Source organism: Ambystoma mexicanum, chromosome 2q (assembly GCF_040938575.1).
Source record: "Ambystoma mexicanum isolate Mex_15411 chromosome 2q, UKY_AmexF1_1, whole genome shotgun sequence".
In the NCBI taxonomy this organism is placed as follows: Eukaryota; Metazoa; Chordata; class Amphibia; order Caudata; family Ambystomatidae; genus Ambystoma; species Ambystoma mexicanum.
In genome coordinates this window covers 124,459,912-124,472,873 of record NC_090924.1, presented here as the reverse complement: position 1 = coordinate 124,472,873, position 12,962 = coordinate 124,459,912, and the positions used below count along the sequence as shown (strand labels likewise).

The 12,962-nt window shown below is 44.1% G+C and overlaps 1 protein-coding gene across 2 annotated transcripts in view; it reads left to right on the top strand.

The window, feature by feature from the left end:
* Positions 1-12,362, top strand: part of TMEM186 (transmembrane protein 186) — a 140,276-nt gene extending 127,914 nt beyond the window's left edge. For both annotated transcript variants that reach the window (XM_069647048.1, XM_069647047.1), the window contains one exon: positions 10,179-12,362. In XM_069647048.1, the coding sequence (XP_069503149.1) occupies positions 10,192-10,914 (723 nt within the window). In that variant the 5' untranslated portion in view covers positions 10,179-10,191 and the 3' untranslated portion in view covers positions 10,915-12,362. The remainder of the gene's footprint in view (positions 1-10,178) is intronic.
* The last annotated feature ends 600 nt before the right edge of the window (positions 12,363-12,962 follow it).

Here is a 12,962-nt window from a genome sequence, read left to right as displayed (position 1 = left end):
CTTCCAGAGACACCTATAGGGGAAGACAGTTCTAGTCCTCACAGACAGTACTACAGCCATGTATTACTGAAACATACAAGGGGGCACTCACTCTCTAGGGCTGTCCAAACTGTCCCAGAACATATGGAATTGTGCTCTCAAACAATTTTCCTCCTTCCGCAACATGTTCCAGGGGAACTCAATCTACTGGTGGACGTACTCAGCAGAGACTTCTCCCTACCCGTAGAGCACAAGTGGCGGCTACAGGAGGACATTGTAGTTAATGTCTTTGCAGAGTGGGGCTTCCCAGAGATCGACTTATTTGCCACTCTGGAGAACACCCATTGCCCAGATTACACCTCCATGTACCCTAAGGAACGCTCCAAGGGGGAACAGTCTTTGGATAACATGGTCCGGGAAATTTGTCTACGCCCCCCCTGCCACCACCCCACCCACCCACCCCCGATTCCCCTGCTCAACAGAATAGGACACAAGATGCAACAAGAGCCAGTCAGGATGATTCCGGTGGCCCCTGTGGGGCCCACCAACCTTGGTCTCCCATCTCATGGCAATGTCAGTCTCCCCTCCCAGGAAGCTGCTGTGCCGTTACAACATGCTGTCTCAAGACCAGAGTGAAACACTACATCCATGCCCTCAAACTCTCAATTTAGCAACCTGGCTCCTGAGGTCATAGAGTTCAGGCACCAGCAGCTCCCTCAAAGATGAACAGATATACTCCGAGAACCTAACACCAGGCATTGCTACTCCAGCAAATGGAAGTGCTTTGTCATTTGGTGTCATGGCAAGGGCATCAATCCTATTGAATGCTCACCTAAAGATATTGTCCTGTACCTAACCCACCTGTTAGATTCAGGACCGATTTTCAATTCTCTAATGGTCCATTTAGCCGCGCTTTCGGCGTCCCAGAGCAAGATTTCATGGTGGAACATTCCTGTAATTAAAGCCTTTATGGAAGGTGTAAAGAGACTTCATCCCCCCATTTCAAACCCAGCTCCCAGGTGGGACCTGAATGTTGTTCTTATCAGACTAATGGGGCCTCCCTGTGAACCAATGCACAAGGCTATCCTGAAAGCACTCACTTAAAAGACTGCCTTCCTTGTGGCGATCAGCTCTTTAAGGAGAGTTAGTGAACTGCAGGCCCTCTCAGTTCAGGACCCATTTGTCACGAGTCACAAAGTTAAGGTGGTTTTGCACACACACCCTTGCTTTGCGCCTACATTTATCTCAAAGTTCCAGGTAAACAAGTCCATAGAACTACCCACCGTTTTCCAGAACCCCACTAACGTGGCGGAAAGAAGCCTCCATACACTAGATGTAAGGAGAGCGGTTATCGAATATCAACAAACAAATCAGTTCTTCGTTTCAGTGGCAGCTGGTAGAGAAGGGGGCCCTGTCTCTAAATCCGCTATCTCCAAGTGGATTGTAAACTGCATCACACTGTGTTAACACTCTTGCCAAGAGAGATTTACCCTTCACGCCTAGAGTACATTCTACTTGGGGCAAAGGGGCTACCATAGCATTCATTGCAAATGTTCCATTTGCAAAGCAGCAACCTGGAGTTCGGTACACACCTTTACACAACACTACTGCCTAGATACACACTCGGGCTGATTTTCCGGTGGGACAAGTGGTGCTAAGACATCTTTGCTCATGTTCCTTCACACATCCCACCACCATCTCTCGGTACTGCTTGCTAGTCTATGCACAGCATGTAATTCTAAGCAGATTCACAAGCATCAGAAGACATGCATTACTCACCGTAATAGCATTTCTGATGATTGTATCTGCCTAGATTCACATGCGCCCACCCTGCCTCCCCTCGTGGAATAGAAGAAACATAGACCTCTTACACCTTCTTTCTTCTGTGCTTGCTCACGCTAACTATAAGGCTCCCTCACAGCAGAAAAAACAGAACCAGGAGGTCCACAACACGTGAACGATTTTGGGTACATGTTAAGTCATGTTAGGGATAGTGTTAGTCACGGCCATGTCGACGTCCCCTTTCGATCTTCGAAAGAAAGATGCAATACTATGCGATTTCCACTAGATGTCAGACTATATGCACAGCATGTGAATCGAGAAGCAGATAAAATCATCAGAAATGCTATTACGGTGAGTAATGCATGTACTATCCTCACCCCTGTTCCTAACTCCTTGAAGCACTCTGTATTAAGGAAAATGTATCTCGGCTGTATCCTCTTTTTTTCACCTGTGCATATTAACAGCTGTTTGTAGGGGCATGTCCGATCATTTGATGACAGTCCTTGGCAAAACAATGATTACCTTGCAAACACATCCTCGCAATCTCTCCATGACCCTCCAGGCATGCACATCATCTCCTCATCTTTCCCTACCGTAGCTAACGACTTTACCTCCATCTTCTCCTCCAAAAATGACAGATACGGAACACCTCAACCACTCTCCTATCTCTTCCATCCCTTCCCTCCATCTCTAACCATCCCAACTCATTTCTCATTTCTTCCCCACCGCCCCCAAACCCTTGGCAAACCCATCCTGCACTAACAACCCCCTCTGAACTGGTTTGCACTTCAAACTATAAACCTCTACAACTGCCCCAGACTCTCCTCTGCCTGCTATAAAGTAGACAGTTATCCCCATAATCACCCACTGCTGGCCCAAACAATCCTTCCATTTACAGACTAATCTCCCGCCTCCTCTCCGCGTCCAAGTTCTCGGGAGCGTTATTCTAAGTTTGTTTCTGAAAACAACTTGCACATGCCTCAAACTTAAATAAACATTCATACTGAACTATTGCGTAGTTGCAAAATAATTATTCAGTCTATATTACTAGATCCTGTTAGCCTTAGTTTGAAGTCACATTGCACACGCAACTTGCTATAACTTGCGAACACATGTTTTGAGCTGCCGTCCCACTCATCAGGGCTAAATGTTCTTTCTTTTTGTAGAGGTTGTACTACAGTATATCCAGGTGCACCTCCTGCTACAAGAATTCAAGTGCCAACTAAGACAAATGTGAGGTGGAACTGTGGAATCCTATTCCGCACAGATGCAGTAGTTTAGTAGTAATTCAGTTTGAGACTTTTGGAAGTTGTGTTCAGGAATTTACATTAGAAATGTGTTTCTCAAGAGATTCTTTTGGTGATTATCCCCAGCTTTTGAACAAGTGCATCAGAAAGGGGTCCTTAGCACCCAACAATTTCAGAATATATTCCTTAGGAGTGTTGTCTTCTACTACCACGAAGGTCCCTCGTTGTGCAACCTCCTCCAATCAGGAACTTGAACAGCGTCCAAATTCCCTCACCACTCGCACCCCTCCTGATACTCTGAATTGCCCTTTCGCTCCACCAAGCCCTCTCCTTCCTTGGCTTCAAAGACACTGCACTTAAATGATTAGCTTCCTATTGCCGTGACCATTCCTTCTCCATCTCATGGAGCCCTGTAACGCCACCTCCCCACACTCCTTTCCAGCACTGCTCCCCAAGGATCTACATCACTCTGCTAGGTAAAACCATCTCCTCCTTTTGGCTTTCACTACTGACTCTTTGCCAAAGTCACCCAGACCGTCTCCTTTCCCTCCTTCACATCACACATTCTCTGCGCTAGTAGTCACTGCATTTCACTGCCTGTTGCTCAACTCTTCCAAAACTGAGAATGTGTTCCTTCTTCCCTTCAATGCAATTGCATGTCTCACATTGCCTAACTCCGTCCTCCCAAGGCTCACAGACTTGGAGCCATGCTTGACAGCAAACTCAAGTGCAGTGCCTCATGACATCGGTGATATGTTTATTCGTAGACCGACATGTAAACCTGCACTTTTGCTCGCAATCAACTGTTTGCATAGACATGCGTGTATATGTAAGTGTGTACGTGGCAGGGTGGGCTAGAAGGGGGCATGGGAGAGGACGCCCATTTAGAAAAGAAATAGTCTAAATACTATCGATCATAAGTGCATGAACGAAGTCCACACCTTTAAAAAAAAGAAAACGCGTCTTAGAATAAATGTAGGTGCGTCGCATCTACTGCCATCGCTTCTTGAGCCAACCTTCTCAATATCAAGAAAATATATCCATTACTTGGGCAAAACACTGATTACTGCTCTTGTGCTCAGCAAACTCAACTACTTCTCAAGTTTACTCCTTGGACGTACTCTTGCTTTTTTCTCTGCACTCAACAAAGTCCTAAACTCTGCTGTATGCAAACACTACAGCTTGTTTCGAACCTCTGACACCTCTGCACGCTGCTTCCATGCTGGTTGCTCTGCAAAACTGCTCCCTCTTTAATTTTGACAGCCTTGCCCACCCCATACTTGGAACTGCACCACCCTTTAATACCCATCTCGTAATCTACAATCTTCCTCTCTACCCAACCGCTTTGTCTCACTTCACCCCTGTGCTCCCTCCCTTCTCTCTGCCCTCCTGCCGGATATCAAAACCATCCTTTGAATCCACAGTCAAGCTTTACCTTCTTACGAGTGACGGGGTCGCTTCCCTCCGCCCCCACACATTAACCCTGTCTACCTCTTCCCTTTTAACCCAAATGCATTGTTCCAGTTGTAAATATGTCCTGTTAAAATGTGTTATCTGGCGGACCTGGCTCTAGGCCAGTAGTATATTGTACTTGATCCTATTGTAAAGACACCCTTACCAGGGTTTGCCTCTGCCTCCTGCATGAATTCCTACGTAATTTCTGTTATTACTGTCGGATCCGAACAGGTAACGCTGTACCTTTTTTAATGTGAAAACATATCTAGGTGCAAAGAACTATTTAAATACCAATCCATTTGTTTTAGATTGAAAACATATTTTTACTCTTTTAAAATACTCCAGTTGGAAATGGGACTTCATTTTTACACCTTAAAAATGAATTTTACTCCCAACTTTAAAAACGACATAGTAAAATACTCCTGCTTCAAAATTATATCTGGAACACTGATGGTCCCTGGTGATGATCCAAGTACTTGAGCATATGGTGCCAATAATTGCCTAAAGGGATGAGCAACTTAGCATATCATGGTAATTCCTAACAAATGCTTGTACCTGGCCTATACAAAATCCCCAACTATTGTCCTTTACAATACTCAATGTTTCCTTTGGGTTTATCCCACTGACCTAACTGTGTGTTGGGTGTGACCAATCTTCTTGTGCATTTTGCAAAATACTTTTCATTTCATGTTGTCCCTCCGACCCATGGCACAGGGCTGAATAGGAGTGTGTCTGGTTTGGGAGGTGCAGATGTTTTTTGGCCCATTTTTCATTCCGGTGTGACCCTCCCTGCACCCTACTGCGTGTTGGGTGGGCCGATCATCTTGTGCATTTACCCGTATATTCTTTTTATTTCACTCAGTGTTTTGCATGTCCTTTTGTTCCCCCGACCCTGCTGCACATGATTGGATAGGAGTCTGTGTGTGTTGGGACTGCAGACGTTTTGTGCAAAATGTTGTCATTCTATTTTGACCTCCGCTGCTACTGCCCGAGTACAGAAATATGAATAATTCTTCTATTTGCCTAAAAAGTGAGTCTGGCGATCCGATTTTTGAAATTTGTTCGGTGTGCACAAATTCCAGAAAATGGCTGCATGTTTCCGAATTTCTATATATAGGAGGTGAAACGGTAGATTTTCAGTCTCGATGCAAATTACAATGCAAAAACTATTTTTTCAGCAATTATTTTGGGCATAAAAAAATGCTGAGACTTCAGCATCTTTTTTCAAATGCCAAGGAATATATCATGAATTGCTTTTTAATGCAGGTAGGAGTCAGTTAGGTCACCTTTATTCCCCAATTTAAAATCTAGAAAAGCTAGTATTTGCCCTAGTTTAAACTGCAGACTGGCACTCTGCATTGTTGGTATTCCTTGAAGGAAGATTCAAAAATCAGTTCAGGTAAAGAGGATAGATCAGAATACAGCAAGACTTGCATTTCTTTGAACGGGGTGTGTGTAACCCCAGGTTTAAATAAAGCACACCTATCTCCATGGGTCTTAAGTATATACATGTAATACCTGCCCTATATCCTAGACCAAGCGTATTTTAGTCATGATAATGGATGTGTAAAGAAGGCAAAATGGACTTGTACATTCAGTGTGTAACATGGAGCGCTTCACAAAGTTTACAAGTGCTGCAGCGAATATGTTTGTCCAATTTACATCGGACTCTAGTAGCCCTGCAGTGAAGGGTTAAGGTAGAAGTCACTAATTCATAACATTATGCAAACCGGTTATGTGTTATAATGAACACTGGAGCTTGTAAAAAAATAAATGGACCCTATTTCAGACACTGTTCTTACCTCTATATTGTTCTAAGTGGGAGGCGGGAGGGAGATGTCTCAAAATGGTCGTCAATGGACTGTTCCAAACAGAGGGACACTTGACTGTGATTCTTGGGTGGCTTTTCCAAATCTGGGCTGACTCGCCCCTTGCAACAGACACACCTGGGACCTATTTTCTAGAAACATAAAAGGAGTAGAGTCCCAAAAACTGAGGAAGCAGCTTGGGGTCTCTAAGGAGCCATCCACAGTCCTTTCTAACGGGACCCCTTCTGCAGTATTCATGCTCTGTGCCGAAGATAACTTGGTTCTGGCCCAACAGGGCCACCAAAGCCTTTTGTCTCATGGGAAAGGGGGGGGTTAGACGAATAACAATGCAGAATGAAGCTCCTGGCAGTGCCTTCTGTGGGCCTCTCGGGCACTATATTCCAGTGCATGCAGTGCTCCAAGCCCTCTTGGCTTCCACTTGCAAGAAAGGGAACAAGTGAACACAGGGAATGCTTAAGTCCAGGTGCCACCATGCTGCACATGACCCAAGTACAGAAAAAAAGAAAAGCAGTTGCTGCTGCTGGAACACCGCAGCGCTCCTGTGGACTGGTAGTGGGGGGTCGACTGCTGTTTGGGCCCACCCAGGCCGCTGCTAGTGTACCTGTCTCCCATGTGGGGAGGAAGAGCCCTCTGACACTGGGTGCTCAGGAGGGAGCACCACAGGCAAAGATAATTAGTTGACTGGTCAGAAGTGTGCCCTGAGTGGGCAATCATAAAGAGGACAAAGCCCACCAGACTGGCATTTTGCACTGGAGCAATGGGAAAGACAACTAGCATTGGCAATGCCAACAGTTTTGACTTATGTGTAGACCTAGGAAAGGCATTGGTCAGGCACTGTCGTAATGCTACTGAATGTCCATTAAAGATAGCAGTTGCAAATGGTGCGAGTACATGGGCATATAATAGCAGTGCATGGCAAATGCCTATACTCAAACTAAAACTTGGCTTTGCCAATGCTTGTTTTTAAAGGACTTCAGTGTAGGGCACCACACTGCTTAATTTTCAAGTGGCTTAAGGCAGACCTGCTTAACACCTATTTATCACACGATCAGAGTGTTTACAGCTCCAATTAATCCATTAACTCTCGGAAGACTTATTTGAAATAACACGGTCAGACACTTTGAGTGCAAGTTTGATTTTACGGCTTGATAAGCTAGCTCAGAGATCCCAGGAGGGTGTGTGATGGGAATGGCCATAGGAATTAGCATGATAATAGGCAGTCAATGGGTGGGTAAATAACCAAACACATACAAGCTTTTCTTCCCTCCTCATATGCCATCTCTCCCTAGCTGTTCTCCAGTGCAAAAGTGCTTTGGCTTATAAAGCGCCAACTAATAGCCAAAACGAATAAGGTGAAGCTTTAAACCCGGCCTGGGCTCTGTCTAGGCACCACTTCAGCACTGTGAACAAAGTAGCGAGGAGAAAAGGTGCAAATCTGGCCAGGCTTTAAAATAAAGCAAGTCGGATTCTCCGGCGATTCTCAGTCTGTACCTCGCAGACTCCCAAAATGAGAGAACACGTGAGGGAAATCCCTGGCCTAAGTGTAGAACAACAAAAAGCAAAAACAAGGAAAACAAAGAGAACCTCTCCCCAGCCACCCATGGCAGAGCAAGAATAGAATGGAAGGCAGTGAGTGAGCCATACACAGATGTGTGTGTTGCTTGTAAAATAAGGAATGACCACAATAATGAAAACCAGATAATGCACAGGTCACTGCAGACAATTGTAAGCCGGTGATTTTGTTTTTCGTGCAGCCCTCCGGCGAGAGTCGTGCCACACTCTAGTCTAAAGCTAGGATAGTTTTTTTCGTCTAAAGGACGGAGCAGACTGTCTAGTGGCAGTATCTGTGCCTGAGCAGTCAGGCCGACCTCGAGGGAGGGAGGGAGGGAGGCTGGTAATGAAGTACAGTTATTCCACGCCGTTAACCAAAGATAAACGTCCACAGTGGCATGCTGAAAATATCCACTAAAGTATAAAAGTATGTGTTGCAAGGTACCTTCTTTATGCTTGGCTTAGGAGAGCCAAGCATCTTCAAAAAATGAACTAACTGCTCTGGATTTTATACAAAAACAATGAGCATGCTTTTACTGCATGAGTCCTCTTTTTATGGGGGGCTTGTTGGAAGAGGACCAGATAAATAGAGAAACAAGAAAGGGGTTTCCAACAAACTACCTTTTCATATCCTCACCAGAGGTCAACATAACTAGCTCTCACACGAAATCCATGTAATCACAGACCATCAATCTTTTACCAAATATAAAGAGATGGTAGGCTCAAATTTAGCAAGAATAATTCATCAGTTTATTATATTTTCTAATAAAACAGACCATGTGGTCACGTTTGTACAACTCATTATACCTAAAACACAAATAAAAAGAGACATATAATCTATGATTTAAATCTTGTGATGTGTTCACATAATATTTGATAGTCAGACAAAAGTGATGTTAGTAGCACAATGGGTTACTTCACAATAGCCTGGTCTTCTAATGCTAAAGCGTCCCCACTTCCTTTGTGTCGACGTGCACAAATACGTTTCCAGCCTTAATACTTCCACACCGACTTCTCCTTGTTTTTTGTCAATTAGTCGTGTATGTAAGGCTTTCTTCAGGACACAATATTAACAAGTACAATTTATCATGCAATCAAATATGCAATGTCTCGATGTATTGGCAGTCATTCAGAATGCCGGTCCTCTATGTTGTTGTGGCCTTCGTTATTTATATGGGCACTTGTTCCCACTTCAAAACGTAGCGTTATGGCTAAATCCTGCGGGATGCAAACAAATAACGCTGCTCGACTCGCACGTTTTCTTGTGGTCATAGATTTATGACTCGTATCGCCTCAACGATTTTCACGAACATCCGAAAACAAGTTTGTTTCGGATGTTGGTGAAAATCTGTGAGATTTGTTTGCATCCCGCTTTCGTACGAAAAACGAGTCTGCGGCATCGCAGAGCCCGGCAGAGTGAACTACTGCTGACAGGATTTAGCCATAACTCTACGTTTTGAAGTGGGAACAAGTGCCCATATAAATAACGAAGGCTAAATTGCACCATAGGGTGGTTTTGCCATCTCGCATGTTTTCTATTACAGGTTGCTTTTTATTTGCTCTAAGTCGCATGAGGAATCCTCTTTTTCTCAGTGGTTCCCCTTTTCTCGAACCCCCATGTACTCGCATACCATCACAGCATACATAAAGCACTTTGCCCTAATGCACCCTTTAAAAAAATAACTGTCTACATATAAATATTGTTTTAAAAGGGGGTTTAGCTCCAGTATCACGTTACTGGAGAGGTACACCACACCTACCCCCCATGTGGAAACAGAAAACTTGTTCCTACCAAAGATGCATTTTTAAGTCTCTGCAGGAGATTTTTCCCAATGGGTGTATTAAAGGCTCAGTCCTAGTTGGCACAACTGGAGAGCCTGTAGGTGAAAGCCCTGCTTGACATTGTGAAATACCTTTTCAGTGTTGTGGTTGACCACCAGCCAGTGACTGTTCAATCTCTCTAGGAGGGACAGGCTTCCACACCTCTACCTTGCTATTCACCCCAAAAATCAGTTTTACCTAGTGAACAAAAGCAGTTACTTGGACTGGGGGCTAGGAATTTGGCAAGTGTTTGGCAGCCTCTATTTCAATAAGTTCTGTAAACACTAGAAATGTGGCGCAGTGTGCTCTACGTCCTGTTTATCTCAGTTGCGTGCAAGAAAAATATTCTCCCTTCCAGTTGTAGTCTGTATCGTTTCTTTAATGACACCCAATGTCTATACTTTTAATTAAAATTATATATTGGTTAAAAATTGTAATTCAAAGTACTTGCAAAACCATAGATTTGACAGCATTTATTGTGATGCCATGCAGCTAAACTCTGTTTTCCTTTTAGGGTCCAAGTCATCATGTCAGCCGTTTGCTTGCGTGCGGTCTGTGCAAGGTATTTGCTTCTAGAACATCCAATAAGATTGTCGAAAGCATCAGTAATTTGCAGAAGGACACAGATGGGACATTGCGCCATATTACATCCCCAACAGAAGAGAGACCACTTTGTCGCATCATCACATGTGGAGGGTGGGATGGGTTTGGCCCAGTGCAGAGGTCTGGCTAACACATCCTGGCTACAGAAGGAACACAGTGCTGATGTCACGGCAGACAAGTTCAAGGTGATCTACAGGTTTCCAGGAATTCGGATCTGTCGAACGATTTCCAGACTTAAGCTGCTTCAGACGTCCATCACATTGGTCTTTCTTCCGCCTGTCTATTACCTGTATTGGCTGGGTGACCTCTCCCATGCTTCTGTTGTGTACACTACAGGAATTGCTGTCTTTGCATGTGTTATGCTCTACTCTGTCAGCTATTTTTTGCGGCGGATAATCGGGATGATGTATTTAAATGACGGCGGCACCACAGTCAAGGTGTCCCACTTGACGTTTTGGGGTAGGAGGAAAGATCTCTTCGTACCAGTGGAAAACATAATGGCCCTTAGTGAAACGGGAGACAATCCAAGTGAAATTCTTCTTCGGTTGAAACAATACAATAGCCCACGGGTGTTATATTTTACACTTCGTTATGGCCAGATTGTGGACCAACCAAAATTTTTTCATGTGTTTGGAAGATTCCATTGAGAATTTTGATGACCCCCGTCTGTCTGTCTTACTCGTGCCTTGAATTCATATAACAAGGTTTTGAATTGTTTTACTCGTGGTTAATTCAAGAAAGAAGTGGGAATACAAATGGTAGCAGCATAGGAAAAAACAGGCAGTTGAAGTGCCCCCTTCTTGCTTGGTATTAAGAAAGTTGTTTGATATCCAGTCATAATTTCCTTTCTCCTTAAGATAAGCTTACAGTGGAATGTTCGGAATTTGAACCCATGGACTTGAATTTACCAATCTCACCACCCTACAATAATATGTGCCTGAAAAGCTTCAAGAAACTGCAAAATATTTGAATTAAATCTCTCTCTCTCATATATATATATATATATATATATATATATATATATATATATATATATATATATATATATATATATTCTTGTGAAAGTGTGTTTGTATGTTTGGGGTTGGCTCCAGCCCCATAACAGTTGGTGGGCTGAAATCTTGGCCCGCGGTTGGCATACCAGTCTGTGGTGTAGTAGCGATAGTGAAATTTGACCAACCCCACCCATTTGTCCTGCACAGCGGTGGAGCGGGGTCTTTGCCTGTGCTATCAGTATAGGAGATTGACGATTTTGCTTTTTCAGTTTTATTTCTCCCAACAATAGGAAGTTAGGACACGAATACACAAGGATATAGCAGTCCCCCCCCATTGCATGTCAGCTACAGACCCAGGCAACGTCGAGGTATAGCTATTATATGAATAATTTTGCCTGCAGTTCAGAGTGAAACTTAATTTTATTTTTATAGCAATGGTAGGCCATTTTGATAGAAGATTAACGAAGTGAAGTGTGGAATAAATGCAACCAGATGTTGAAAAATCATTCAGTGTATATGACTTGTGCCACTTGTAGTGCAGTATGCTGGTGTGATACCGTTGTTGGGCATGGGTTTGTATGCAATCATGTAAAGTGCATTTCTGTTGTTCCTCCCCAAGTTGAGAAACAAGGACCCCAACTGATGCATCCTGATTTTCCTGGCCCACATAGTTAGACCTCTACGTGGGTATACCTAGAACAAATGGGACAAGAGGCCACAAAAGGTCTAGAGGTACAGCCATGCAATGTTGAGGTAAAGTGTTTTGGGAACATTTTCCAAACATTCCTCCAAGAAAGATCTCCTTCTCACTACTGCCCTCTATTCTTGACCTGGAAAAGAACTTGGGCCTTGCAGAATGTTGTAAAGTTAATTACTTTCATGCAATGTGATTCAAGTAATATTCATTGTACATAGTTAACATGTTTTATCTGTAAATAGGTTCCATCTGTTCTAGAATGGAGAATGGAGTGATATCAGTATTACATTCAGTAGAATTGCTGTGGGTTGAGAACAGAGTATTCCATGGTCAGTTGAGAGTAGCCCTGGAAAGGGTGGGACGCAGTCTTGCTATGGTGCTGGAATAAACTTCTTCAGAACTACACCAAGTCAGTGGTCATCCTTTCAGCCAGCTTCTAACTTTACAATACTTGTGACAAGCTGCCCAGACTGCGGTGGAGTGGGTCGATCCAAAGAGTGTTTCTCCTGTAATGCCATTGGAGAGTGCTGGCAGCAGATTACTATCCTCAGCTGTCATTAGGGAGCAATGCAGACACAACCTACTGCTGTCGTGGAGCGACTGATATCGATGAGGAGGAAGTTGAAGAGCAGGCTTCACACCCTAACGGAACTACATCACTTACTATGTCCAGTTGCTGCCTAACCTATTGGCAGTACTGACCGAGGTGAGGAGACTGGGGAGTAGGCACTTTGTGAGGGTGAAAGGAAGGGTGGGAAGGCCCCCTGAACCCGCGCACTACCCACCACGGTATGAGGAGAGAAGTTGGGAGTGATTGGTGCGTTTACACCGAAGCAACGTTGGAGGGAAGTGTTTAGATACTCGCCCTGAACGAATGTGACTTCAGCAGCACTGTGAGTGAATGCTCTGTCTGCACTTGTGTGCTGCTAGTAAACGCAGTGTCAGTGTGCGTCTTACCTGAGAACAAAGACGGTGTGGCAGAGCATACAGCATCAATTAAAAT